A 25,602-nucleotide genomic window follows, 5' to 3' on the forward strand; every position below is an offset into this window, starting at 1 on the left:
CCCGGCTGGCCTGTGAATGCCTCAGGATCCCTTGGGAGAGCTGGATGAAGTGGCTCGGGAGAGGGAAGTCCAGGTTTCCCTGCTTATACAACTGCTCCACGAATCGACCCCCCAATAAGTGACAGAAGACAGATGGACCGTGGTGTAATGTTATGAGTCTGACAGTACAAACATAAACAGAGATCACTTTTAACCATACTCACTGACATGTATACATGGAAAATATTGACTCTGACGTGATCCCGACTGTGACGCTGTGATAAAATACTGAGGAGTTAGCCAGAGGGGGAACATTAAAATCAACTCAACTCAACTCACCTTTATTTATACAGCGATTTTACAACAGCTCGACATCTCGAGGTCCGCTTATTCACTGGTGAATCAAAACTTAGCTGAGTTGTTTGTCTATGTGCCCTGTGATTGGCTGGCCGCCTGCCCAGGATGGACCCCACCTTTGCCCAAAGTCAGTAGGGATATAGGCTCTAACATAGCTACGGCCATAATATTAATATAATGGATATTATATTACCCCCCCCATCCATCACTAGTTCGTGTTTTTTTTCCAAATGTAACACAGGTTTATTGTTTTGGATGTAACTCCACTTTCAGGCACTAGATTGGGCACACTATTGTGTTTAACAGTGTACATTTGAAGAAGAGTGCAAACAGGAAGTATTTCAAGATAAGCCTAATTTTTGCTGAAGACATTAGAAAAATATTACTGAATGTCTAAATCCACTCCCATCCTTCGTTGTACCGCAATATATGTAGGTTTCTTTAATAATCTACTGGTACATCTTTGAGCATGATTTTTTATTTTTTTTAATGTATGTTATGAGGTAATAAATGTGTTAGTTTGGAAAATAAATTGATTTGTCTACTGTAAACACTGAGGGATCAGTACACTGTATTACACTGTTTCTACAATATTTTTGTCTTATCCATTGCTGTTACTCTCTTTAATAGTAAACATTTTTAAATGTGTTTTTATTATTTTAAAGTGTGTTTGAATTTGAAGACCTTAAAAACTGCTGTAAATAAATGCTATAAAATAAGGACAGGGTGTATTTAAATAGCAAATTTCTATACTGTATTGCAGTTAAATTTATTGTGTAGGTAATATGGAACCTAACCCCCATGATGGAGGAGGTTTCCATCGGTATCCGTTACTATGCATGAGTTGAGTATCGTATCGGTCTGAAAAATAGTGGCATCAAACATCCGTATTTATTACATTAATTTGGGATGAGCGAGTACCGATACCAGGTGTCGGTATGAAGTCGATACCTGGCCTTTTTTCAAAGGTATCAGTACGCAAGATGGTCACTGATACCGGTACTGGCTGCCATCTTGTGGCTGTTTTATGATCAGGAACTAGAAATGAGAAGAATAGAAAATTGTCATTAATTTCATGCAATTTTAAGGAAAAAAAACCTCTACATTCAAATATATGAGCCTTTCTTTCAATGTATCTGTAATTGTTTTATGGGGAAATGTTATTTCTGAAAGCTACTAGTGGTATTGATATTTGGTAGCTACTCAAGCGTTTAGTACTCCTTCTGGTATCTGAAAAAAAGTGGTACCAAACATCCCTAACAATAATTTATTCATTTAAAAGTCTAATTTTGCATACAACAGTGAGTCTGTAATTGGGATAGCAATCAAACCTTAACTTTGATGTATAGTTACAGTCCTACTGCCACGTGACTATACTGTAGAATTATGTACAGTAAACGTTGATGGATGCGTGTGTTTGTGTGTGTGTATATACATATATATATATATATATATAATTATAATTATAATAATCATTAATGCAATATTTAAAAAGTGCTTCCTTCTTTGACGTCCCGACTCTGAAAATGTAGTGAAAAAGCGTCGTATTTGCAAGATAAATGTTATTCTATTCCAGTGTGTGAAAGTAGCGCACAGGACAAATGCGCCCAAGCTCACCACTCCTCTCTTGCCATACTTGGCAATGCCTTTCTTGCTTCGTCGCTATTGGCTGGAGCTGGGAAGGCCCAGAGTGACCCGGATATGCAACCGAGGCCCGTTTTCTGACTGCAGCCTCTCCTTCCTGTAAGACCGGTTGAGGAAGTGAATTTCGCTGACAGGGCTGGGTTCACTGAGGGAGAGGCGAACAAAACATCTTCCGCGGGGGGACAGAAGAAAAAAAAACAAGAAAGCGAGAGGAGCGGTTTGACAAACCATTCGAAGGCTATACGGCGTACAGTCACCGGTGAAATCGTGCCCCCTCCCCGCCCAGCTGAGACCGCCGCCGACATGGTAAGGGTTGCGCGGTTGGAGCTGGAGCGAGCAAGAGGGGAAAGACTTTTGCTGGGGCGAGAGGCTAAATAACGGCTACGGGTGCTCCGCGAGGCTAAGCTAACGTTAGCAGGAGCTGCTAGTAACCTGAGAGGAACCGCTGGAATTGATCCAAGAGTTGCCAATAAGTTACACACGCGTTAGTTACCGCTACTATTAACTTACACGTAACGTGAACAAAGACATTTAATTTATGGCCAAGCGAGCAGCGGCTTCCTCCATCTAGTTAGCAAGCTAGCTGTTAGCTTAGCTCTGTGTTCCGTAGGCGTAAAGTTAGCACAGGATGTTTTGGATTTGACACAAGTTAGTGAAGTGGATTTGAGAGGAGTCCCGATATAACACATGCTGAAAACTCAGCCCTCTGCTCGCGTACCCCCCACGCACGCGCAGGTTAAAATAGCCTAACGTGGTGCCCCGTTGCTATATTAAGACTGACTGCTCCCCCTCTTCGCTGTCAGTCTGAATTGGTCAGTTTGTTCTCAAACAATACGTTTTTTTTAATTGCCTCGAATATACTTATGTTTCAAATACATGGCATTAATAGCCATGCATTCCATTTGAGCGGCAGGAACTCGTCTGTATAGACTTGTGCAATAGATCAAAAAATGTCAGCTAGTTTCTGGGAGAATCTATAATGCGTCCTAACTAATGTCGAGGTGCCTTTGAGCAAGGCACCGACCCCACCCCTTACGCCCCTTTCACACAAATACACAGGAGAGTGAGAGTTGATTTCCCCTTAAGGGATTTTAACAAATAATATACTGCACCGTCATTCCCCAAAGTTTACACTTCTATGTGGTCTTAAATTGTCTTGTGCCTGAAATGGTACGAGCAGCTGTCCCTTCTCCCCAGTCGCTCGCTCTCTCCGGCTTCACTTCATCCATCCTGCTGGCTCAGCTCCCCTCCTGACCCCAGAGTTGTTGCTCCAAGCCTGTGTTTACTCAGAGACGGGAGCACTGCTAAACACGGCGTCAAAGAAGGCGCAGGTGTCTGATGGGGCAGCCTGACGCATCGGCTGAGAGCGATTTTAAGACGAGGCGAAAAGAAATATTGCAGTGAATTTGACGTTACCTTGAAACAAGATTTTTTTTAAGGGTCAACTTTGGTGAAAATATTTACAGGAAGCAGACCCCTCCCTCTGTGGGATCTTTAACTTAGTGGCCAGCTGCATGAGTATACTTTTGTATAGAAGAAAGTAAATTAATTGAGTGTTTGAATGATAAAACACGTCCATATGTTTTAATAGAATGCCTCTATATCTACTTGTTTAATTTATGTTGTGCACTTTGACCATCGGTCATTTGCGTGATCTACAATGAAGAAAAGTTATAGTCAATCAATTGTTTTAATGTAATAGTAGTATTACTTTAAATACTTGTATGAAAGCCACTCCAATGCCGTAAAAGCAAGTATACTGGTAACTATGCTTGCATTCTTGTGTTGTGTGATATATTCGTACGCCGTTGTGCAAATTAGTTAATTGTTCCCCATTTGCAATCTTAAAACGTCATCCGGGATGTCGTGAACTAAGGATGCAGGGCGACAGCAAATCTCAGTTCAGCAAGCATCAGGATTTACTGTTTTTAGACTTTTTGTTGCCTTTTTAATTCCAAAAGAATAATTGGGTTCATGTATTACATCAGCATATCATGTGAGACTTCACTCATGTTACAGAAGCTCAGTTCAGCAGGCATGAAACATGTACTGTGTTTGTATTATGATTTTTTGTTTGTGTTGTTGCGACACAAAAAGAGGCATTACGAGATCTTTAAATGAACAATCCAAAGGCCGAAAACATCCCAGAGTGGATTCTGCTAATCAATAGATTCCACTGTTGTGTGTTTTGCACTTTCACTTTTGCATAGCGTCCTACAGTATCTCTTCTTCTACATTCCCCAGGGTTTCGTGTTGTGGCTGGTCTGCCCTGTATTCCGCTGCATATTTAAGGGAGAGGAAACCCCCCCCGGGACAAACTTTGCTGTGCACTTCTCTGTTCTCACTTCGAGTCTAAATAGACCCTTTTCATTCTGATGCCAGATGAATGTAAAATGAAGTTGTGAGAATCAATAGACTCATCGGTTATAAAAGTATGTGATAGGGACAGTCCTGATTTAAAAGAAACACACAACTTTGTAATGTCTACTAGCGTGGTGTTAGCATACAGAGCAAAGCGCTGGTTAGACTGGTTAACACATGGCATCGATAGTCAAAGTGTTAAAACCCACACACAGGAAGTGTGAGCTTGATTCCCACTCGGACTGTAGGTGTAAAAGGGAGTGTGAATGGTCATCTGTGTCAAGAGAGCCAAAGTGGTCCGATGGGAATGTTGGAATGGTAAACATTAATCCTCATCATTATTCATTCATTTTTTTCCTGTGATACAAACTTAAGGCAGTCGTCAAAAATGTCTACGTTGCAATGATTGCACTGAAATCCCCATAAGATAAACAGGAAAGCCAAGCTGCGTGCTGCCTCGTCAATAGTAGTTTATCGGAAATCTTGACCACTTAATTCATGTCCAAGTAAGCAAACACACAAGAAAATAAACATCGGGGGCGGGGGGGCAAATACGACCTAAAAAGGAGAGGACTTTACACTGTATTCATTAAACTAGACAGGCCGCATTTCAACTGTTTTGCTTTGCATCTTCTCCAAAAATTGTTCGGCTAAATAAAATAAAAAAAACGGCCACTTTTCATCACACCTTTTTTGAATAACAGGACCACACGGATGGACTGCTTATGAAGACACTACTTGCTGCTAATTCATTTTTTTACTGGGAAAATGCTCACGTGACAAGATGCGAGTGCTGTTCATGCTGAGCTGGAAATGTTCTGAGTGCATTAGGGCAAACAGCACTTGGTCTGCGAGTGTGTGTGAATAGTTTCTTCACAGGAATCAGGCTTCCACACTCGTATGGACTGTTGGCTGCTCTCATCATTCTTTGTTGAGAATTAAGTCACACAAGCAGTGCTGTATAAGACCGAAAATGGCCCGTGTTTGTCTGGACACAGCCTAAATCTGACTGAACCAATTGTGTGCGTTTTCAGAGTGAACAGCAGTTAGACTGTGCCCTGGACTTGATGAGGCGTCTGCCGCCTCAACAGATTGAGAAGAACCTCAGTGACCTCATTGACCTGGTGAGTGACAGTCTGCTTATCTTGTCAGATTCCTCTCCCCTCTTTGTGGTGGTCTCGGGTCAAAGTTTGAGAATACTGTAAAGGTAATCCCTAAAACTCCCACTGTGGACAAAAATTTACAGCGCTTAACAAATGTATTGGATCGCCTGTTGACAACATGACAAAACAAGCATAATGGAAATCTTTCAAAAATATATTATTTTTACCATTTTATGCAGGAATGCATATGTTGTGTGTCAAATGGACCCACTGTAAAAATTGTTGACCTTTTTAAGTAGATGTTTTGGCAAATTTCCTGTTTCTGACACTTTTTGGATAACGGGTCAAATTGATCCAGGATCACTGTTAGCAGTCCTGAAAAAGCAACATTACAGGAGGATAATTGATAAATGAATGAATAAATAAATAAAAACCTATGGTAGCACTGAAACATTAAAAGCTCTTTGCCCAGTCCCGAATCCTCCTGTTAGGTTGTGGGTCAAATTGATCCATTGCCAAAAAATTGAATTAAAAGTAAGTGTAGTAGCTCAATGAAATATACATATAAATGAATGGTTAATTGAGTTACTGGGAAAAAAAATATATAATTTTCACTATTATTTGTGTCAATCTGACCCATAAACTCAATTGAATTTCCTGACAGACAAACAAACATAACAGGAGCTTTAACTTTTCATATCTGGATATGTACGAGCTTCTCAGAGAAGAAAAAGTTCTGTTCAAGTATGCAAGTAAATAACTCATTTGACAGCTGCTTATTCACTGACAAAACGTGGCCGCTTTTTTTTCTTTCTTTCTTCAATAAGTAAAACTTGAATCCGCATCTTTGAGAAGAAAATATTTTTTTTAGAATGCAGGTATATAACTAAATGCAGGTAAATACTTAAAATTCAATGAATTACAATTAACTAAAATTCCATACATAAATGTACATGGAAAACAGTAATTAATTTGTTTTTTATACAGTAATAGGGTTTTGTTCAACTACATTCAAGCACTGCCCTGATGTATTGATGACAGGTCATAGGAAGGGACTAGGGGCCAAATTGGGAGTATTTTAGTAGTAAGTATTTTTGAAAACCTAAAGATATTGAATTCAGATCCATAATTTTGCTTCTCCAAAAGATCCTTGATACATTTTGGAATGTTTTTTTATTCCACAACGTTCTGTCAACCATGCATATCCTTTACTTATTGCCTATATCAGTTATTTTGAAAAGTCCTAATATCAATTTATATAATCGGCTGGCCCAAAAAATCATTCAGGTTATAATATTTACTTCCTTAAATACTCCGCCATGTTTTTTGTGTTGCATCCATGTCACTTCATGAATGCATTCCCTTCACATTAGAAGTTGCATTTGTTTTTGTAACGTGGAAAACTACATAAAAAGATCAGATTTCCATCCATTCCATTTTCTTAACCGCAAAAAAAAAAATCTGAATTGCTTGTACATGAAGTGTGAATGTACCGGTAGGTGCGTTTTAGCAGAGCAATGCAATCCATGCTGGTGTAATAAATGATTCTAAAACAAATAAAGGCACACTCCCAGTGTGACATCTTGTTTTCTGTGGATGGCATTCCAGCCTCCACCCCACCTGCTCACCTTCTTTGCCCCTCACCTTCGACCTCTCTCCCCCTGAGCATCAGTGCTCTCCTCTCACCCGTTCCACTGTGTATGGTAGTTAGTGATTATTATCGTTGCTGCCAATCACTTCTTTTGCCGGAACTTTGAGCTCCGCCATCTTGGCTCCATCCCTAGTAATCAGGTACTTTTAAGTCACCTGAAATCACTTTTCTTTCCTGTGCACCCTCACTCTCTTTCATTTGTTTTTTGTTGTTGTGCCCAGCCTGCTGCCAGGTGTGTGTGTGTGCATATGTGTGTTTGCTACTGGGAATGTGGGATCCTTTTTAAGGAAAACAGGGCCTCTTTTGTGTTTGTGCAATGATGCAGTGGACATAGAGGGTCCATGTCAGTCTGTGAGAAGTAATTTGTACCCCCTTATCCTCAAGATATAATGTTTCCTACTGATATTTTATTCCTCCTCTGCTTATTAAGGCAAACTGGAATGTCAAGAAGCGACATTCAACCATTTCTTGCCTTAAATGGAAGTATTCTTGTCTGTTGCGTGTAATCTCGCCTCTAGAATCCTGGGAGTTTTCATTTGCTTTTTAACTGTCACTTTGGCCCTTGCCCTCTATCTTTCAAATGCAGCCACATTATTGTAGTATTGATTCTGGAAAAAAAAAAAACATTGTCAAGCTTTTCTCTGTTTGTGTCCAGGTGCCCAGTCTGTGTGAGGACCTTCTGTCCTCTGTGGACCAGCCCCTGAAGATTGCCCGTGACAAGGCGGTGGGAAAAGACTATCTGCTTTGTGATTACAATCGGGATGGTGACTCCTACAGGTGGGGAGCTGGACTGCAGCATGGTCATGTGTGGAACAAGACATCTTACTTGAATTTGCTACAAGTGCATAAGATGAGCAAATTACAAACTTGTGTCATACAATTTACTAAGGGATTTTCTGTGTTGAAGGGGAAGTCAACCCAAAAATGTTCTTTACGATAATATGCGCTATGCTAGTCTAAACACGGCATTCTGGTTAATGTTGCGTTTGTGGAAAATTAGTTAAGCAGCAAAATCCATTCGTATCCATCTCACAAGGCCGCCATTTTGCTACTTGCTGGCCACTGAAAATGACATCATAGTTGTTCAGGTAATGACCAATCACAGCTCACCTGTTTTCTGAGACGTGATTGGTTACCTGTGCAAAAAAAATCCCCCTCAACCCCCCGGGTTTTGTTTTTGCTGCTTAGTTCATGTTCCACAAATTCAATATTAATCAGAATGGGGGCACATAGAACATATCATTGTGAAAACAACGTGCAGGTTGACTTCCCCTTTAAATGCAAATGCTGCATGTGCACAATCTGGATCAGTTTTGAATTAAACAAAGTTTGTCTGTATGGCTTTCCCTGTATACTCATAATTAATTATCATCAGGTAAGAGCATATACACAATTTGTTTCATCATATGTAGACATGCTAATCTCAATATTAAAAATACATATTTGGACATACATTGTAACTACCACCTTTTTGATGATTTAAATAAACACATTTATTCAATTCGTATTTCCTATGACCCCCAAAATGTAATGCACTTTCAACACTTTACATGTTGTACTTTCTGGTACTTTAGATCCCCGTGGAGTAATAAGTACGACCCTCCCATTGAAGACGGTGCCATGCCTTCAGGTCGCTTGAGGAAACTGGAGGTGGAAGCCAATAACGCCTTTGACCAGTACAGAGACCTGTGAGTTTAAATGAAATAAACGGACACACAAAAAACGCACAAGCACAAACACATTCACACTCCTGCAACTGCGGAATGTGTCTGTAGGTACTTTGAGGGTGGTGTCTCATCAGTGTACCTCTGGGATTTGGACCACGGCTTCGCTGGCGTTATTCTCATCAAAAAGGCTGGGGATGGATCCAAAAAGATCAAAGGTTGTTGGGACTCCATCCATGTGGTGGAGGTGCAGGTGAGTTTGTCTCACGTGTTCTGCTCTGTACATTGTATAACAGAGAAAACCCTTCTGAAAAAAAAAAAGACATCTGAGATGGCTTATAAAGCACGTGATGACTCGTTTGTCTTTGTTGCCATGTTCAGGAGAAGTCCAGTGGACGCAACGCTCACTACAAACTCACCTCCACCGTCATGTTGTGGCTTCAGACGACTAAGAGCGACTCTGGCACCATGAATCTGGGCGGCAGCCTCACAAGACAAGTACGCTGTCGAACTTGATTGCCGGCGACATAACCTGCCGGAGCGTTACATCGACTCACTTTGTTTCCTCTCCGCAGACGGAAAAAGACGATACGGTTGGAGAGTCCTCACCTCACATCGCCAACATCGGTCGCCTTGTTGAAGTCAGTGTAGCGTCGAACAGGCTGATTCGTGATTATTTGACTCACTAAGCAATGTTCGTCCCCTTATTGACATGTCTTGTTACAGGAAATGGAGAACAAGATTCGCACCACACTGAATGATATCTACTTTGGGAAGACCAAGGATATTGTCAACGGACTTAGGTAAGGAGAATGGGGATGTGCAGCTCCTATCGGTAACCCTTGTCTTCTTTCTTTTCTTTTATTTTCTTTCCTGGAATGCCCAGGAGTCAAAATCAGTGCAACTCTCAACATTACTAAAAGATCCATTTGATCATCACCATCACTAGACTGTCTGGTGACTGGTGGTTGTGTTAGTACTTGGGCGCCTCCCCTGGCATTGCACCAAAAAAAAAAAAAAAAGTTGTGTTCTCTACACTCTAAAAAGAGCCAATTTAAATAATTGTTTCAATTGGTAACAGTTGAATAAAGTTAATCCAAAAGGAATATTTAAGTTTAATTAATTATTAGTTCATTAAATTAATATATTCACTTTGGATTAATTAAATTAAATTGTGTGATATTAATTGAAGCAATTATTTAACTTGGCTCTTTTTAGAGTGTAGAGAACACAACTTTTTTGGGGTGCAATTGGTAACAGTTGAATTAAATTGATCCAAAGTGAATATTTAAGTTTAATTAATTATCATTAAATTAATATATTTACTTTGGATTCATTTAATTCAATTGTGTGATACCAATTGAAGCAATTATTTAAGTTGGCTCAACAGTTCCGTTTTTAGAGTGTACTTAGATATCATAAGTCATATGTAGATAATGAATCAGTGCATTGTTGTTATTTTACATAAGAACAATTTCTATTCGACATCCGTAATGTCAGGAGTTCTACTGATGCCTTTGGGGCCTCTCAGGAAATTGCATTAGCATATCTGCATTACAGTAATGTGTCTTTTTGTATTTTGTATGTACAGCTTCTCATCTTCCCCAATTTCCTCAACCTTTCTTCTGTCTTTTTAATTTTGTTTATTTTAACCCCTCCACACCCGCATTTTTTCTGGTGGACAAATGTCTTTTTTTCTGATTTTGACTCTTTTCCCACATAAGATCAACATGGATTTGTGGGAGGGACATGTTTTTAGTTGTTATAGTGGACGCCAGGATAATATGGCTGTAACGTGTTGTAAACTTACCAAGGTTTATATGCAACATTTTTAAAATGAACATCATGCAAATCAACTTGCCATTGTGATTGGTTAGTGAAGATCCAATCATGAACCAGAAATGTTGACATCATCCAAATTAGGCGTTTTATTGGTTTGGACATATGTCATGTCAATTGGGACCATCTATGAGTCTGAAGGGGTTTTAAGCTGTGCTTTTCTCTTCTCAACATCTTCTATCCACCCTATAAACACCTCCCTCCCCTTTCCACCTCTTGTCTGTGCTCTAGATCTATTGAGTCTTTGCCCGATAACCAAAAGTACCGGCAGCTCCAGAGGGAGCTGTCGCAGGTCCTCACCCAGCGTCAGATCTTCATTGACTAGGGTCGGAGGTACAGCCTGGCATGGGGAGTGTGCACGTGTGTGGAAAACGTTAAAAGCTGAGCGGGACCGACGCTCAGTTCTGGTGTTACTGTTTAATTGACAACAAAATTAATTGTCCTGAATTTTTACGTGCGTGCCCATGTGAAAATAACCGCATTTGAATTTCTTCTTTATTAATCGTTTGTCACAGTTGCCGTCTGTGTAGAAGCAAAATCAAAATGCACTTTTACTAACTCCTTATTGTAGTGACAAACCACAAGTACTCGTTGCCTTTTAAATGATATGCGTCTCCTCATCTACCACATTAGGCGTGATCTCACTTTTTGTTATGAATTGCGCTCACACGGAGGTCTTTCTGATATTGTGGTACATGAGAAGGTGCAATGTGGTTTGGTATATTTGAAGTGGGGAAAAAAGACCAAGGCTGCTGAGTGACCTTCATATGACATGGCCGCCGAGAATGTTTGCAGTGTGTAAACATGTGAATGCTTCTTCCTTGTACAGGAGGAGAAAACAGGACTGAGACACTTAACTAACATCCTTGCAGATTTTCTTCTTATTCTTGTCGGCACCGACTGACTCATGTCATGCGTGTGTGTGTGTCGCCCCCACAGGAGTGTTACATCTCTGGCCGACAAGTCAAAGCAGGAGGCTCTCCAAAGCGAACTGTTCAAGGCGCTCAAACTGAAAAACCAAAGCTAGAGATGCTACTGTTGTGTCCGTTTCTCTCCGCCATCTCTTCTCGTTTTTTTTTTCCCGTCTCTCCCTCACCGCCTCATCCTCCGTGCTGCACTCTTGTTTGTTTATGGGGGGGAGACAAAAAGCAAAGTAAAAAGGAAAAAAAAATAGAAAAATGTAATGTTTCTCTTCCCTCTTTTTCCCTGTCAGGTTTTGTTTCCACGTACTCTCCATGTTCTGAAGCCATTCACTCACACTCCCTTCCACGTTATGAAACTAACCATAGCGTTATGACGGTTAACGGAAATCTTGCCGTGTGAGGGTCAGCGTCGTACTAATCCCTCCCGCCCCCTCCTCCGCACTTTCCTCAGTCATTTGGAAACGAACGGTCTTTATTTCCTCTCAGTCGAGGAGACACACATGCACAGGCTGTGCTCTAGGTGGCATCGTCGTCAACATGTATATCACCCCCCCCCCACCCTAGATTTATTTGTCTAAATTGATAACTGTCATTTTAGTCTTCCCCTTCACACGGAGGCTTTTGCCTTGTGTCGGAAGATTTTTACTCGTCATCTGTCGGCATGCATGTGAGCCCGTGTGCGAGCGAGGAGCTGCAGTCAGTGGAAATACTTCCCGCCATAATAATGACCCCCACATCCTTCCCTGCTCTCACCTTGCCACAATGTGTATAACATGACAGTTTAAGCCCCGCCCCTCTTTACAGTATCTTAACTCTTCTCTCTGCTCACCTTCTATGTCTTTGTTGGGGGTCACAGTTTTTGTGTCAGTGGAAACCTTTGACCGTTTCCATTTTGGAGGGGAAAATTTGTATTTTGTTTTTGTTTTAATTTTGTAAAGCTTATGATTCATATTGTATTAGAGCCTCCAGCAACAATAAAAAGTCAAAAAAGGTACTCTTCTCCTTCTGGTTCTTTTTAGGAAAGACGATTAGGGATGGGCATTGTTATTGATTAATTGAATGTTACAAATTTAGTCGATTGTGTGGAATTGTTGCAACTAGCAGACGTGCTGTTAATTCAGTCTCAGCTACTTTTTGGTGTAAAATCTCAATCTGCTTCATGCAACAGATTCTCACAATAAAAATATAAGTGGCTGTAGTTCCCAAAAGATTACAATCAAATGTCCATCCCATATAGTGCAAATTTGTAGAGACTTTGACATGTCCGTCATGTTATTTGTATATATATGCATTTCACTGCTCATGATATGTAACCGGTTCTGTTCATTTATAATTTTTTTCATTACAGTTAATTGAAATCCTGATGCAGATTTGGTGTTGCTTGTTTGTCACTTATTTTAATTGAGGCTTTTCTGCTTTAAGATAAATCACTTACTCTTGAGCAGGTTGACAATATTCTGTCAGAGGTTCTGAGTGGACTAAACTCAAGATTGAGCCTCAGCGGTGATAGCACTTAACTGATCTGAAAATTCAAGGACAAAAGGGCAAAGTCATAGTGGTGAAGGAAGTGTGATCAAAACCTAAGAAACCAACCTTATGTTTTTAAAGCGACTAGTGTTCTATTCAGGCAAACCGGCGTTATTTATTTTGTCATGAAAATGTAAATGTGTAGCATGAAGATTAGGCGCAGCATCTCTGTTGACTGTACTTGTGCTAGTTTGTCCAGTAGATGGCAGTAATGCATCATATTGTTGAAAAACATTGTCAAATGAATATCTTGGAGCGTCGTTGTATTTGAAAAACCAACGTTTTAAGCATTTTAGATTTTTTTCCCCCCGTCTTAATTGTTCAGATGGGTGTGCATCCAACTCCAGTTAGTGGATTTTTTTAAGTACAGGAATTTAAGCATAATACTCTGGGGAAATAATTCGAAAGTCAAACAAAACTTGATCAGAACATGATATATGACATCAGCAAATATAATAAGTTTGGGCCAGACAGGTCACAAGAGGCATAACTTGCTTGATGAGCCCAATTAACTTGTATGATTCCATACACAGATTGTAACGAGTGAACCGGTGGAGTGGAGGAGCAAACTGACCCTTCAGTGTGTTACAAGCGAGTCAAACATTGAGGAATGTCATCTATTAATGAGTAAACCACTGTAGGGGTGTTTTTGGAAGGATCACACGAGTTTTTGTCACTCATTAATTCTATTACACATTATGGGAGATCACTTGGGTCCATCTGCATTTGAGAAGGCACAATAGAGCCAGAAAAAGTATGTCCATTTTAGATAAGAGAATGAGTGAAATAAATGACCTCTACTGGCGAGAGCCACTGTTGACTTTCCAATGTTCCCGTTTAATAAATGAAACCCCGGGAGGAAGTCTTCATTTATCTCCAGTGGCAGGGTTTGTGAACCCCTTCGCAGAACTGTCCAACATTTGCATACACGCACACGCGCACGCACGCGGGTTTATGTTAATGAGGAGCCCGAGTGCGTCGCAGGAGCCATTTTCGCCATTCAAGCGGAGTTGCGCAGGCGGTAAGGATGTGCTAGCGAGCTCGTCGGTGTGTGTCAATGTGTTTGCGTGTATGCCTGTGTGAAAGACCACATCCTTCAAAGGTTTACCTTTACCTTGAAAATCCAATTTCAAACTAAAAAAGGCACCCGGAGTGAGAAGTGCACCCGCCGCGAGAGAGCATGGCTCCTCCGCAACAAAAGAAAAGTCACTGGTGGAAAGTTTAAAAAAAAGCTCCGCGTTTTGAACTCCTCTCTTCGAACCCTTGGACGCACATCGAGGAGCGATGCGCTTCGTTCAATTGGATTTTCTGCTTCTTTGCTGCTGGTGGGAGCTGGTTCCGCTGGTGTCCAGTTACGCGGTTCATCTCAGCGAGGATGCCCGACCCGGGACGGTGCTGGCCGGAGTGGAGCAGCACGCGCGGTGCGCCCTGGATCAGGTGCTCGCTCCCAGAGCCACCGAGCGCTTCCTGGACACCGACCCCGCGGCGGGGACCGTGTTTCTTTCCGAATGGATAAAGTGCGCCTCGCTGCGTTCCAACCCGTTTACGCTGTACATTGTATTGGACTGCGTGGACTCCGTGGGTTCTGGTTACCGGCACCTTATCACCAGCCGGTATGATGTCCACGTCCACGGGAGAAACTGCTCCAAAAAGCCCGCAAGGAAAGCAGAGTGGGACATGGAAGTGCTCAGTTTGTTTGTTAAGCCGGCACAGTGCCACCAAGCCGGTTTTGCTTTATTTCCAGTGAGGGGGCTGCTACCTGGTGAGCTCACCCGCTGCCGGGTCACCAGCCGGGGTCACTTCTACTTCTCCGAGGGGGACTTGTTTGTGTCTGAGACTCTGTGCTGGAGCCAGAACACGCTCCTGGAGCTGGACCTGCTGTGCGATGTCCTGGTAGGAGACGGAGCCACACGCATGGACCCCATCTTCATCCACTGGCGTGTGGGACAGGGCCCCTTTCTTCAGGGCCACATAAGAAAGTTGCTAGCAAAGGCAGCTCGCTCCAACTCGGGTATTATAGGCAGGAGAAGGAGAAGCATAAACAGCAGCCCTCAGTTTCAACCCCCAATGTACCAAGTGTCCGTGGCAGAGAACAAGCCAGCTGGGACTTCTGTTGTTGTTTTGAAAGCAGTCGACACAGACGAGGGCGAAGCGGGCCGGTTGGAGTATTTCATCGAGGCTCTCTTTGACAGCCGCTCTAATAATCTTTTTGCTGTGGATCCGGCTACCGGTGTTGTGTCCACAGTGGAGTTGTTGGACCGTGAGACGAAAGAAAACCACGTGTTCCGCGTGACGGCGGCGGACCATGGAACACCTCGGCGCACGGCCATGGCCACGCTCACCATCACAGTCAGCGACGCTAACGACCACGATCCCGTTTTTGAGCAGCAGGACTATAAGGAAAGCATCAGGGAGAATCTAGAGATCGGTTATGAGGTTTTGACGGTGAGGGCCACCGATGGCGACGCGCCAGTTAACGGTAACATCCTTTATCAAATCCTTAATAATAACGGGACAAATGATGTGTTTGAGATTGACTCCAGGTCTGGTGTTATTCGAACCAAAGGCCTTGTAGACAGGGAGACGGTAGATGCGTATATGTTGTTAGTCCAGGCAAATGACCAGGGTCGTGACCCCGGGCCCCGCAGCGCCACAGCTACTGTTTACATCGTGGTCGAGGATGACAATGACAACGCTCCTCAGTTTAGCGAGAAACGCTATGTGGTCCAGGTGCCTGAGGACTTGGCCCCTAATACCGAGATCCTGCAGGTGAGCGCCTCAGACCAGGACAGGGGGAGCAACGCCATGGTCCACTTCAGCATCATGAGCGGCAACTCCCGGGGGCAGTTTTATATCGATGCCCAGACAGGTCAAATGGACCTGGTGAGTCATTTAGATTACGAGGCAAGCAAAGAATACACCTTAAGAATCCGAGCTCAAGATGGCGGCCGCCCCCCTCTCTCCAACATCAGCGGCCTGGTCACGGTGCAGGTGCTGGATGTGAATGACAACGCCCCCATTTTTGTCAGCACCCCTTTCCAGGCCACCGTGTTGGAGAACGTGCCGCTAGGCTACTCCATCATCCACATCCAAGCTGTGGATGCCGACTCCGGCGACAACTCCAGGCTGGACTATCGTCTCACTGAAACCATGCCGGACTTCCCCTTCAGCATCAACAACAGCACAGGGTGGATCATAGTGGCAGCCGAACTGGACAGGGAGAGCGTCGATTTCTACAACTTTGGCGTGGAGGCCCGAGATCACGGCTACCCTGCCATGTCCTCCTCCGCTAGCATTAGCATGACCATTCTCGATGTCAACGACAACAACCCGGAGTTCACCCAGAAGGCGTACTACATGCGACTGAATGAGGACGCGGCTGTAGGGACCAGCGTGGTGACGGTGTCTGCCGTGGACCAGGATATCAACAGCGTCGTGACGTACCAGATATCCAGCGGAAACACTCGCAACAGGTTCTCCATCACAAGTCAGAGCGGAGGTGGTCTTATCACATTAGCGCTGCCGTTAGACTATAAACTAGAACGCCAGTACGTCCTGACTGTAACCGCGAGTGACGGTACGCTCTTCGACACGGCTAAAGTCTTTGTCAACGTTACCGACGCCAACACGCACAGGCCCGTGTTCCAGAGTTCCCATTACACGGTCAACATCAACGAGGACAGGCCGACGGGCACCACGGTCGTCCTTATAAGCGCCACGGATGAAGACACGGGAGAGAACGCTCGCATCACCTACTTCATGGACGACAGCATCCCTCAGTTTGACATCGATCCCGACACGGGCGCCGTCACCACGCAGATGGAGCTGGACTACGAGGACCAGGTGTCCTACACGCTGGCCATCACCGCCCGCGACAACGGCATCCCGCAAAAGTCGGACACCACCTACCTGGAGATTCTGGTCAACGACGTGAACGACAACTCGCCGCGGTTCCTCAGAGACAACTACTTGGGGTCCGTGATGGAGGACGTGCCAGTGTTCACCAGCGTGGTCCAGGTGTCCGCCACAGATAGAGACTCTGGCCTCAACGGCCGAGTCTTCTACAGCTTCCAGGGTGGCGAGGATGGTGACGGAGATTTCATCATCGAATCCACATCGGGTATCGTCCGCACGTTGCGTCGATTAGATCGAGAAAATGTGCCGGTCTACAGCCTGCGGGCGTTTGCTGTGGACAAAGGGATTCCATCTTTGAAAACGCCAATAAACATCCAAGTGACGATTCTCGACGTGAATGACAACCCTCCGGTGTTTGAGAAAGACGAGTTTGACATTATGGTAGACGAAAACACCCCCATTGGTCTTGTGGTTGCGCTTATATCCGCAACGGACCCCGATGAAGGCAGTAACGCGCAGATTATGTACCAAATTGTAGAAGGGAACATCCCAGAGATGTTCCAGCTTGATATCTTCTCAGGAGAACTGACATCACTAGTAGACCTGGACTATGAGATGAGGTCTGAGTACATCATAGTGGTCCAGGCCACGTCCGCCCCTCTGGTCAGCCGCGCCACCGTCCACATCAAACTCGTCGACAAGAACGACAACGTGCCCGTGCTCAAAAACTTCCAGATCATCTTCAACAACTACGTGACGGACAAATCCAGCAGCTTCCCGGCCGGAGTGATCGGCCGCATCCCCGCCCACGACCCGGATGTTTCGGACCAGCTCCGCTACACATTTGAGGTGGGCAATGAGTTGAACCTGGTGCTACTCAACCAAACTACAGGCGAGATCCAGCTGAGCCCTTCGCTGGATAACAACCGTCCCCTGGAGGCTTCAATGAGAATCTCAGTGTCAGGTAAGATAATGACAGTACAGACTCACTCACATGTGCTCGTACTCCATTTCCATTTTCACTTCACTTCGCCTGATAATGGAAGTGAGCAACGGCTTAGGTATGACTTTTTGTGCTTACAGAGTGATTTTCAATGCAATAGAAATATTCATGAGGGAGGATTAACATTCTCGACAGGACACGTTTAAAAACAAGACATTCAAGCATTCAAATTCAGTCTTTGGATTGGAATTGTTTGATGTGGGGGCAGATTCTGTAATTACTTGAACCCTCATTAAGGAACTCACTTATTTATACCAGCTTGATTTGTAGCCGTCTATTGTGGAGATTTAAATAGCTGCCAGGCTGAGCTTGTCTGTATCCTGCGGGATCCACACTCCAGCGAGCAGACTGATCCTGAGCCATAATTGTCCATTATAGCCCCGGTCCCAAATACAAAAGAAAGACTAATTGAATTATGGTCTGCGTCTAGAGTTAGTTTGGAGTGGCAGCTGAGAGTTTATGTCCTTTAACTGTTTTATTGTTCAACTGGTGTTTTTAACAGCGACTTTTCAAAGCAACTGTATTTTCACGCAGTGTTGATGACAGGCAACAGTATGTTTAACAATAGCAGCTAAACAGAGAAGATTGACTAACTTCGTGGTTTTGGCTAATGCAACCAAGTACTAGCAAAGGGGTGTATTTCATTACTTCTCTAGATCAAAGCTTCAGTATTATGGAGGATCAAAAAATGCCAAAATAACAGTTAGAATAAAAACGGATATGAAAAAATTATTCAAAAGTTAAATACAAAAAAATATTATTTTATGTAAACTGTATATTTATTTTTGTATTTATTTCCATATTCATTTTTATTTTTTGAATCTTGTCTTTTATCCTTGTACCGGTATTTATTTTTTACTTTTATTTATTTATTTCTATATTTTTTTCCCATTTATATTTATTTTTTGTCTTATTATTATTATATTTTTTATACCTGTTTTTATTATCACCTTTATTTATTTATTTTTTGGGTGGCATTTTTGGTCCTCCCTAGCTGACAGCGTCTGCAGCATGAAATACATAATTATGAGAGCAGAGCGTTTTTATTTATCAATTGTCATTTAATTCTATTTATATATTTACTTTGTATTTATTTGCACATTTATTTTTTTTAATCTCGTTTTTTTATTTGATCTATTTTTACTTTTATTTATTGCTTTAGTTATAAATATATTTGTTGTTTTTATTTCCATTTATATTAATTTTTGTCCTTGATTTTTGGAAGATGTTTTTTTTTTTATATCCATATTTATTTATTTATTATTTTGACATTTTTGGTCCTCCCTACAGAATTGCATGCAAGCACTAATTATTTAATAATTTTCCTCACTCTGAAAATGTGGTCAAACATGAATTACATTCACAGAGAGTAAGAGTGCAGTGTTCCCCCTTATGTGCTGCAGTGTGCACTGCTGTAAATCTGCCTTCTCTTTGACCTTGGCAGAAGCAAAGAGAAAACGCAACACAACGGGGGAACTCAATTAAGGGATTGGACAAGAAGGTTAAATTGAACGTGGATGTGGATTAAAACTGATGGGCGTTTTGAGGATTTGTCTGAGCTGGATAAATGGGTTGATGATTGACAATTCCGTTGGTACAGTATCAGTATTGGTTACAGTGTCCATACAGGAGTCAGCCATTTTAGGACATATGCTATATAAAATGGATGGCTAATATTATTTGAATCGCGTCTCATGAGTTGTTTTCCTAAACCACGCACTGGGTGTGGATTTTGAGTTGATTGGGTCACTTTTACCCAAAGTTGTTTAATTTTGACCCAGCAGATTAGGTTTGATTTGGGCGGTCTGAAGCACTAAAGATGGTCACCATTTTTGTACTGGAGTTGAAGTAAATTTAAGGATTGGGGGTCAAATCAGGGCAGACGGCCCAGCCTTGGGAAATGGATAGGTTGCATCAGGAAGGGTCTGGCGTACATGCGCATGACTTGCTGTGGTGACCCCTGACTGGGGAAACTTGCTGGTATGTTGGTAATACAATTAGTATTGTTTTTAACCATATCTATACTGATAACTTGGTAACCATTTTCTTGGTCAGTTTAAGTCAGGGGTCTGCAACTTGCTCTTGTGGCTCTTTAGTCCCTCTCCCGTAGCCACCTGTGGCTCTCTAAAAAATAGTAGAAATTATTATTACTGTTTTTACATATTTATTTTTATTTTTTTCGATAAAATATTGTTTAAATGAATTAATGATTTATATTAAATGTTCAGTCCAATTTTTTTAATTGTCAGAAAAAGAGAGATGAGAGGTAGATTAAAAAGTAAAAAAAAAAAAGTCTGAAAATTGCTTTTAAAAAAAGGCAGAAAAGAAAACGTTCAAAAAGTAACCATAAAATGTCCAAAAACAAAAGAAGAAATCTTGGAAATTACCATAAAATATCCACAAAATTGCCAAAAATGTCAGAAAATTGATAGCAAAAAGCCCCCGAGAAAAAAGCCATAAAATGTCCAAAAAAGGTAGAAGAGAGGCAAAAAAATGACAATAATATGTTCATAATATGTCATGTTATGTCATATGTCATGTCCATAATTCAGAAATTTGACAGAAAGGCAGAAAAGTCTAAAATATATGAAAAACAAAGTCTGAAAAATTACAACAAAAAAATCTATAAAATGAAAGAGGAAAGGTAGAAGAAAATGAAAGTCCACGGATGCTGCATATTTTTGCGTCATTTTTGGTGCAACTCTAATTACCTCTTGGGCTATTAACACAGTTTCCTTCATCACCATCTTCAAATGCTTTGCGGTTCCAGACGGATTTTCTGTTATTTATTTGGCCTAAAATGGTTATTTTGACAAATTTTGACCCCTGGTCTAAGTCTAGCCCTTAAATCTCGACCCAATGTGCTGGGTCAAATCCTCAACCCAATGCAATTAGTATAATTTACCCAGCATTGGCTCAGCCCCTTTGGGACCCATTGCTAGGTTAGCTGTTTCACCCAATTTGGGTTACTTTTGAGTGTAAGGTTGGCATATATTTTTAAATTGTCTTTCTCCAGTAGTGTGGCTTGTCAATTTAATAGATTGAAGGTGTTTTGCACCTCTGGAGAATAATAGTGAGTGGACGATCGACAAGCTGTCATAGCAGGCTGTGGTCAGGGGGCGACAGCTGGGACTGACCAATTAGAGTCCGTGTCTCCCGACGGGTCCCGCACCTGCTGGAGTATGTATATGTGTCACCCCTGCTAAAGGCAGAGGGTGTTGAAGTTGTAGATGTATGAACTGGGAGCTCGATTAAAGATGCAGCAAATAAAGAAGCAAGAAGAATTCTCCTCTTTTACATGCTGCTGACCCCAATTTTCCAAAGCTTTCCCCTCCAGGGACCTCCCAAGTCTTCCCCATTATCTTCCTCTTCATGCCGCAGTTTAAGAGGCCCCTTATGATCGACGATTTGTGATGGGCTCTTTTGTTTGTAGTTGGACTGTGATTAACGGAGCTTCTGTGCGCCGCTCTCCAGCAGTGAAATGGTTTGAATGAAGCCGCACTTGGCTAATAAGCCTTTAAAGTCAACTTGGAGTCGACAGAAGCTTCTGGTCAGCCATTTTCCTGCTAGATCTGCTATGAACGTTTTCATGCTTGCTCTCTAAAAGCTTTGTAATTTCATCACTTTCGCCTTAAAAGCTTCAACATGCGGTAGGACTGATATGTAAATGAGCTGCTTCCTTTGCGGTCTCAGCTAAATAAAATGCCCCAAGTGATGAGGATGCACCATATTTCAAGCCAAATCCTCAAATTGTACACTTACACTTACATCATTAATAATATCAATTACATCACTTTAAAGGCTATAAAACATTAGTAATGTTTCAAAAAAATCCCAACCCCCACCCAAGTACCGCAATTGACCTATATTCATAAATTAAATCAGCCAATAGAGGCAACTAAGCACACTCGATAGGCGTCAAAATGTAATAATTAATTTCCAAAAAGATACGGATTACATTGGTTTAATGGCCATGAACAACCTCAGTAAAACAAACAAGATAAGTGAGCCGACATAAATTAGTAATCAGCGTATAATTAAGTGAGCCAGTTAAGATGGCGGATTTACAGCGGCTTGGCTCCCTTTACTGTGGACTGTAAATAAAACAGTTTGACGTCAAATCAATCAGTGGATTTATTATTTATTATTTATTATTTATTATTTATTATTTATTATTTATTATTTATTATTTATTATTTATTATTTATTTACTATAATATTATATTCGTTATTTATTAGTATTATATTATATTTTATCATAATTTTTTTCTAATGTTATTAAATATTTAGTATTATTTATTTTTAGATTTTATTTATTTAGTTATTCTATTGATTTTCTTCTGCATTTGACAGCACAACTGGATCCGCGATAAAGACAAATTCTGGTCACAGCACAAGGCGAGAGGCTTCGTGTCATCCGTGGGATTAAATTTGCTTTTGCATCTCTTTCCTGGGATGTGTCAGATCAGTGTTGACATACTCGGCGCTGATCAACCGTTCCCAGGCACTGCGTGAGCCTGCATTAATAACTGTTTGTATTCGATGCCGCAATTTGTTCTCTATTGTCTTTTCATTGCATCCTTAAGCCCAGCTAATGCTCCTATACACGATATAGAGTGTCGTGTGAGGGAATTGTGTTTCCATTGTTTTGTACATGCGGCGTGGCCTGCTTGTGACCTGATTTGTTTAACCCCCTTTGTCGCAAGTAATTTATACATTAGCTTAAATATGCAACAAGGACACTTTGTCCTTTGTTTGAATCCAATTCATGGCATATTGTTGCAGATGCCACTGCAGAGATTGTGACTAACACGCCCCCACGGCTAATGAAGGCAGTTTGATTCGACTCACATCCCGCTGAGCAGATACTTCACTCGCACGCTGGACAACACGTTTTTTTTCTCTGTGGTCAGGGGCGGGCGGGCGGGTTGAGGAGCACTTTCAAGTTTCAAGTGTACAGCTGAAGTGGGTGTGGATGAGCCAAGGTTACAGGCTACTTTTTTTTGTCCAGTTCGACACTTGCACAATCTAATGAGATCTAATACAAGATGTGGAGTGGAGTGTAAATCCCGCCTTTACAAAGATGACAATACATTTTGACTGTTTATCCTTGTGACTGTAATCGAGCAGGGTAGAAAATGCACTGCATGCATGAAGCAGCTATATGTGGTAGTCTCAATCAAAGTTTTCAATCCAAACAGCATTATTCTCTTTTTAAATTATTTTATTTCTGATGCAGTTGTTTGATTAAATCATGAATTATGGATTTCGGGTCAGTTGAGGTCACTGACGGTGTAGTGGTTCACTTGCCAGATTTATGTGCAGGCAGGAATGTGAATGGTTGTCTGGCTTATAATATGTGCTGTGTGACTGATTGGTGACCAGTCCAAGGTGTACTATAGTCTTTTTTGGCTGGGATAGGTTGTAGCAGTGATTATTTGCGACAGTAAAAACATGAAATACAGTCAAACATATTAGAATGAAGCTATGCATTGAGCTTGTTATTAAGTTCTAATCCAGTTAATTTTGTAAGTAAAGTTCAGTTGTATTTAACTTTTTAGTACAATGCCTTTGCATGTAGTCTTCATTTATTTATTCATTTTATTGAATCATTTTTTATTTTGTAACTTTTATGTGCAATAAATCTTAATTTGAATCATTTTATTATTATTATTATTGTTGTTGTTGTTGTTATTTTCCTGTATTAAAGTGTAGTGTTAATTTTCAAACGATTTTTGGTATAAAAAAACCCCTTTCTCATTTTTGATTTTATTTATATTTTACGTTAATCATTATGGTGGTCGTCGGAGAGCTAAGTAATTTTTTAATTGTATTTTGTGTAAAAAAAATTTGAGAACGACTGGTTGGTATATGTGTTGAGAGTTTAAATATTTAGATGCTCCTTTTACCGTCTTTACATGGTTATCCTTGTGTAAGACAATGCTGTGTGGCTTGAATTTCAATGGAACACGCTGTGCTTGGCATGAGTGTCGTTTCATTATAATCCATCCAAACTTTTAAACTGTCTGTACCTCTGGAACCTTCTCATGGTTGGTCGCTTTAACACTATTGTGGAACACTGCTTAAATTATATTGTTGTGTGTGTGTGTGTAAGAGTGTGTGGCTGGCTGCCAACAGCTGGACTGTTTTCATCAGTCGCTGCCATCATATAATTATCTCAATCAAGTTGTACACTAATTTGCTTTCTGTGTGCTCAACTGGTGTAAATTTGTGTAGTTAGTGTGAGTGTGTATTACGCACGTGTTTTTTGCTTTCACATGAGGGTAGAAACCAGAGGCACCTGTAAAACTGTTGTTCATGTATTTAAAATAATAATAATAAATTAACATTCTCTGTCCCTGCATGGGACAAAACCTCATAAGTCACATTTTGGTAAATTTAATATTTTTTCAAAAATCTATGCTGTTGATCAGTACAAATTATTGACCAATCTAAAGTGTTGAAAATGGCCTGCTCTCTTTGATGGCGCAATGTTAACGTTTGAACAAACATGCGTGTATGTTTTGTGAGTTTCCTATTTAGGAGGAAACCGGGCCACACACTTTCAGGAAAGAAAAAAAAACTTACAGTACTTCGGTTTATCCAAGGCTAAAAACATCTTATTTTGAAAAGTGACCGGATTCTTTCTGTTTCAAGCATCTATGATGGACTCTTGACACATGTCAAGATGGTATTCACCTTACGGTCGCTAACGTTAATATTAAATCCACAAGCTAGCAAAGTGAGCAAAAACAACAACAACAATAACAACAAAACAGATGTATGTACATTATTTGGAAAGTTGGAAAGTTGTTGTTACCCTTGTTGGTGATTGTGCTGCTAATACAGCTACATAAAAATACACTGTGGATTCTGGTTTGTAGCTAGATAAAAATACACAGTGTTTTTTTTGCGTTTGTTGTAGTATTTTAATAATCAGCCCCATATATAGTGTCTCTTACCCCCTTTTTGTCAACATGCTAATTATCTTGCGGTCGCTAACGTTAATATTAAATCCACAAGCTAGCAAAGTGAGAAAAAAACCTGACATACAGTATATTATTTGGAAATGTGTCAAGTTGTTCCCCTTGTTGGTGTTTGTGCTGCTAATACAGCTACATAAAAATACACGGTGGACTCGGGTTTGTAGCTACATAAAAATACACAGTGTTTTTTTGCGTTTGTTGTAGTATTTTAATAATCAGCCCCATATATAGTGTCTCTTACCCCCTTTTTGTCAACATGCTAATTATCTTGCGGTCGCTAACGTTAATATTAAATCCACAAGCTAGCAAAGTGAGAAAAAAACCTGACATACAGTATATTATTTGGAAATGTGTCAAGTTGTTCCCCTTGTTGGTGTTTGTGCTGCTAATACAGCTACATAAAAATACACGGTGGACTCGGGTTTGTAGCTACATAAAAATACAGTGTTTTTTTTCCCTCGCCATATATAGTGTCTCTTATCCCTTTTTTGTCAACATGTCACCTATTCCCATGTTGTTGCTATGAGGGTATATATGACTCTCGCCCTTACAGCCTCAACTGTTCCCTCCCATCATTTCAAACTCCTCCGTCCCTCCCTCTCACTCTCTCCCGTCTTTTTTCACTGTTGTGCGCTCTCCCTCCCTCAGCTCTCCCCCCCCCCTTGGTCTGTGAAAGGAAGAATGCCTAAGAGAAATGCTTTGTTAAGCGC

At 41.4% G+C, this 25,602-nt stretch overlaps 2 protein-coding genes across 6 annotated transcripts in view; both read left to right on the forward strand.

Moving 5' to 3' along the window:
• Nucleotides 1-2,007: 2,007 nt before the first annotated feature.
• Nucleotides 2,008-12,515, forward strand: capzb (capping actin protein of muscle Z-line subunit beta). 2 transcript variants are annotated; one of them, XM_077573868.1, is made up of 9 exons: nt 2,008-2,286; nt 5,376-5,465; nt 7,751-7,872; nt 8,670-8,783; nt 8,871-9,012; nt 9,141-9,257; nt 9,335-9,400; nt 9,486-9,562; nt 10,830-11,530. In XM_077573868.1, exons 1-9 carry the CDS (start codon nt 2,284-2,286, stop codon nt 10,921-10,923), a joined length of 825 nt encoding a protein of 274 aa, XP_077429994.1. In that variant the 5' UTR covers nt 2,008-2,283; the 3' UTR covers nt 10,924-11,530. The 2 variants fall into 2 exon arrangements, with proteins under 2 accessions (XP_077429994.1, XP_077429993.1); XM_077573867.1 differs by lacking the exon at nt 10,830-11,530 and adding an exon at nt 11,538-12,515 and having other exon boundaries at nt 2,013-2,286.
• Nucleotides 12,516-14,027: 1,512 nt separating this feature from the next.
• Nucleotides 14,028-25,602, forward strand: part of celsr2 (cadherin, EGF LAG seven-pass G-type receptor 2) — a 65,480-nt gene continuing 53,905 nt past the window's right edge. For all 4 annotated transcript variants that reach the window (XR_013295119.1, XM_077573906.1, XM_077573907.1 and 1 more), the window contains exon 1: nt 14,028-17,867. Coding sequence is in view for 3 of the 4 variants with exons in the window: in XM_077573906.1 (XP_077430032.1) it covers nt 14,333-17,867 (3,535 nt within the window). In the remaining variant the exon portion in view is untranslated. The remainder of the gene's footprint in view (nt 17,868-25,602) is intronic.

The sequence above is a fragment of the Vanacampus margaritifer genome, chromosome 8 (assembly GCF_051991255.1).
Source record: "Vanacampus margaritifer isolate UIUO_Vmar chromosome 8, RoL_Vmar_1.0, whole genome shotgun sequence".
In the NCBI taxonomy this organism is placed as follows: Eukaryota; Metazoa; Chordata; class Actinopteri; order Syngnathiformes; family Syngnathidae; genus Vanacampus; species Vanacampus margaritifer.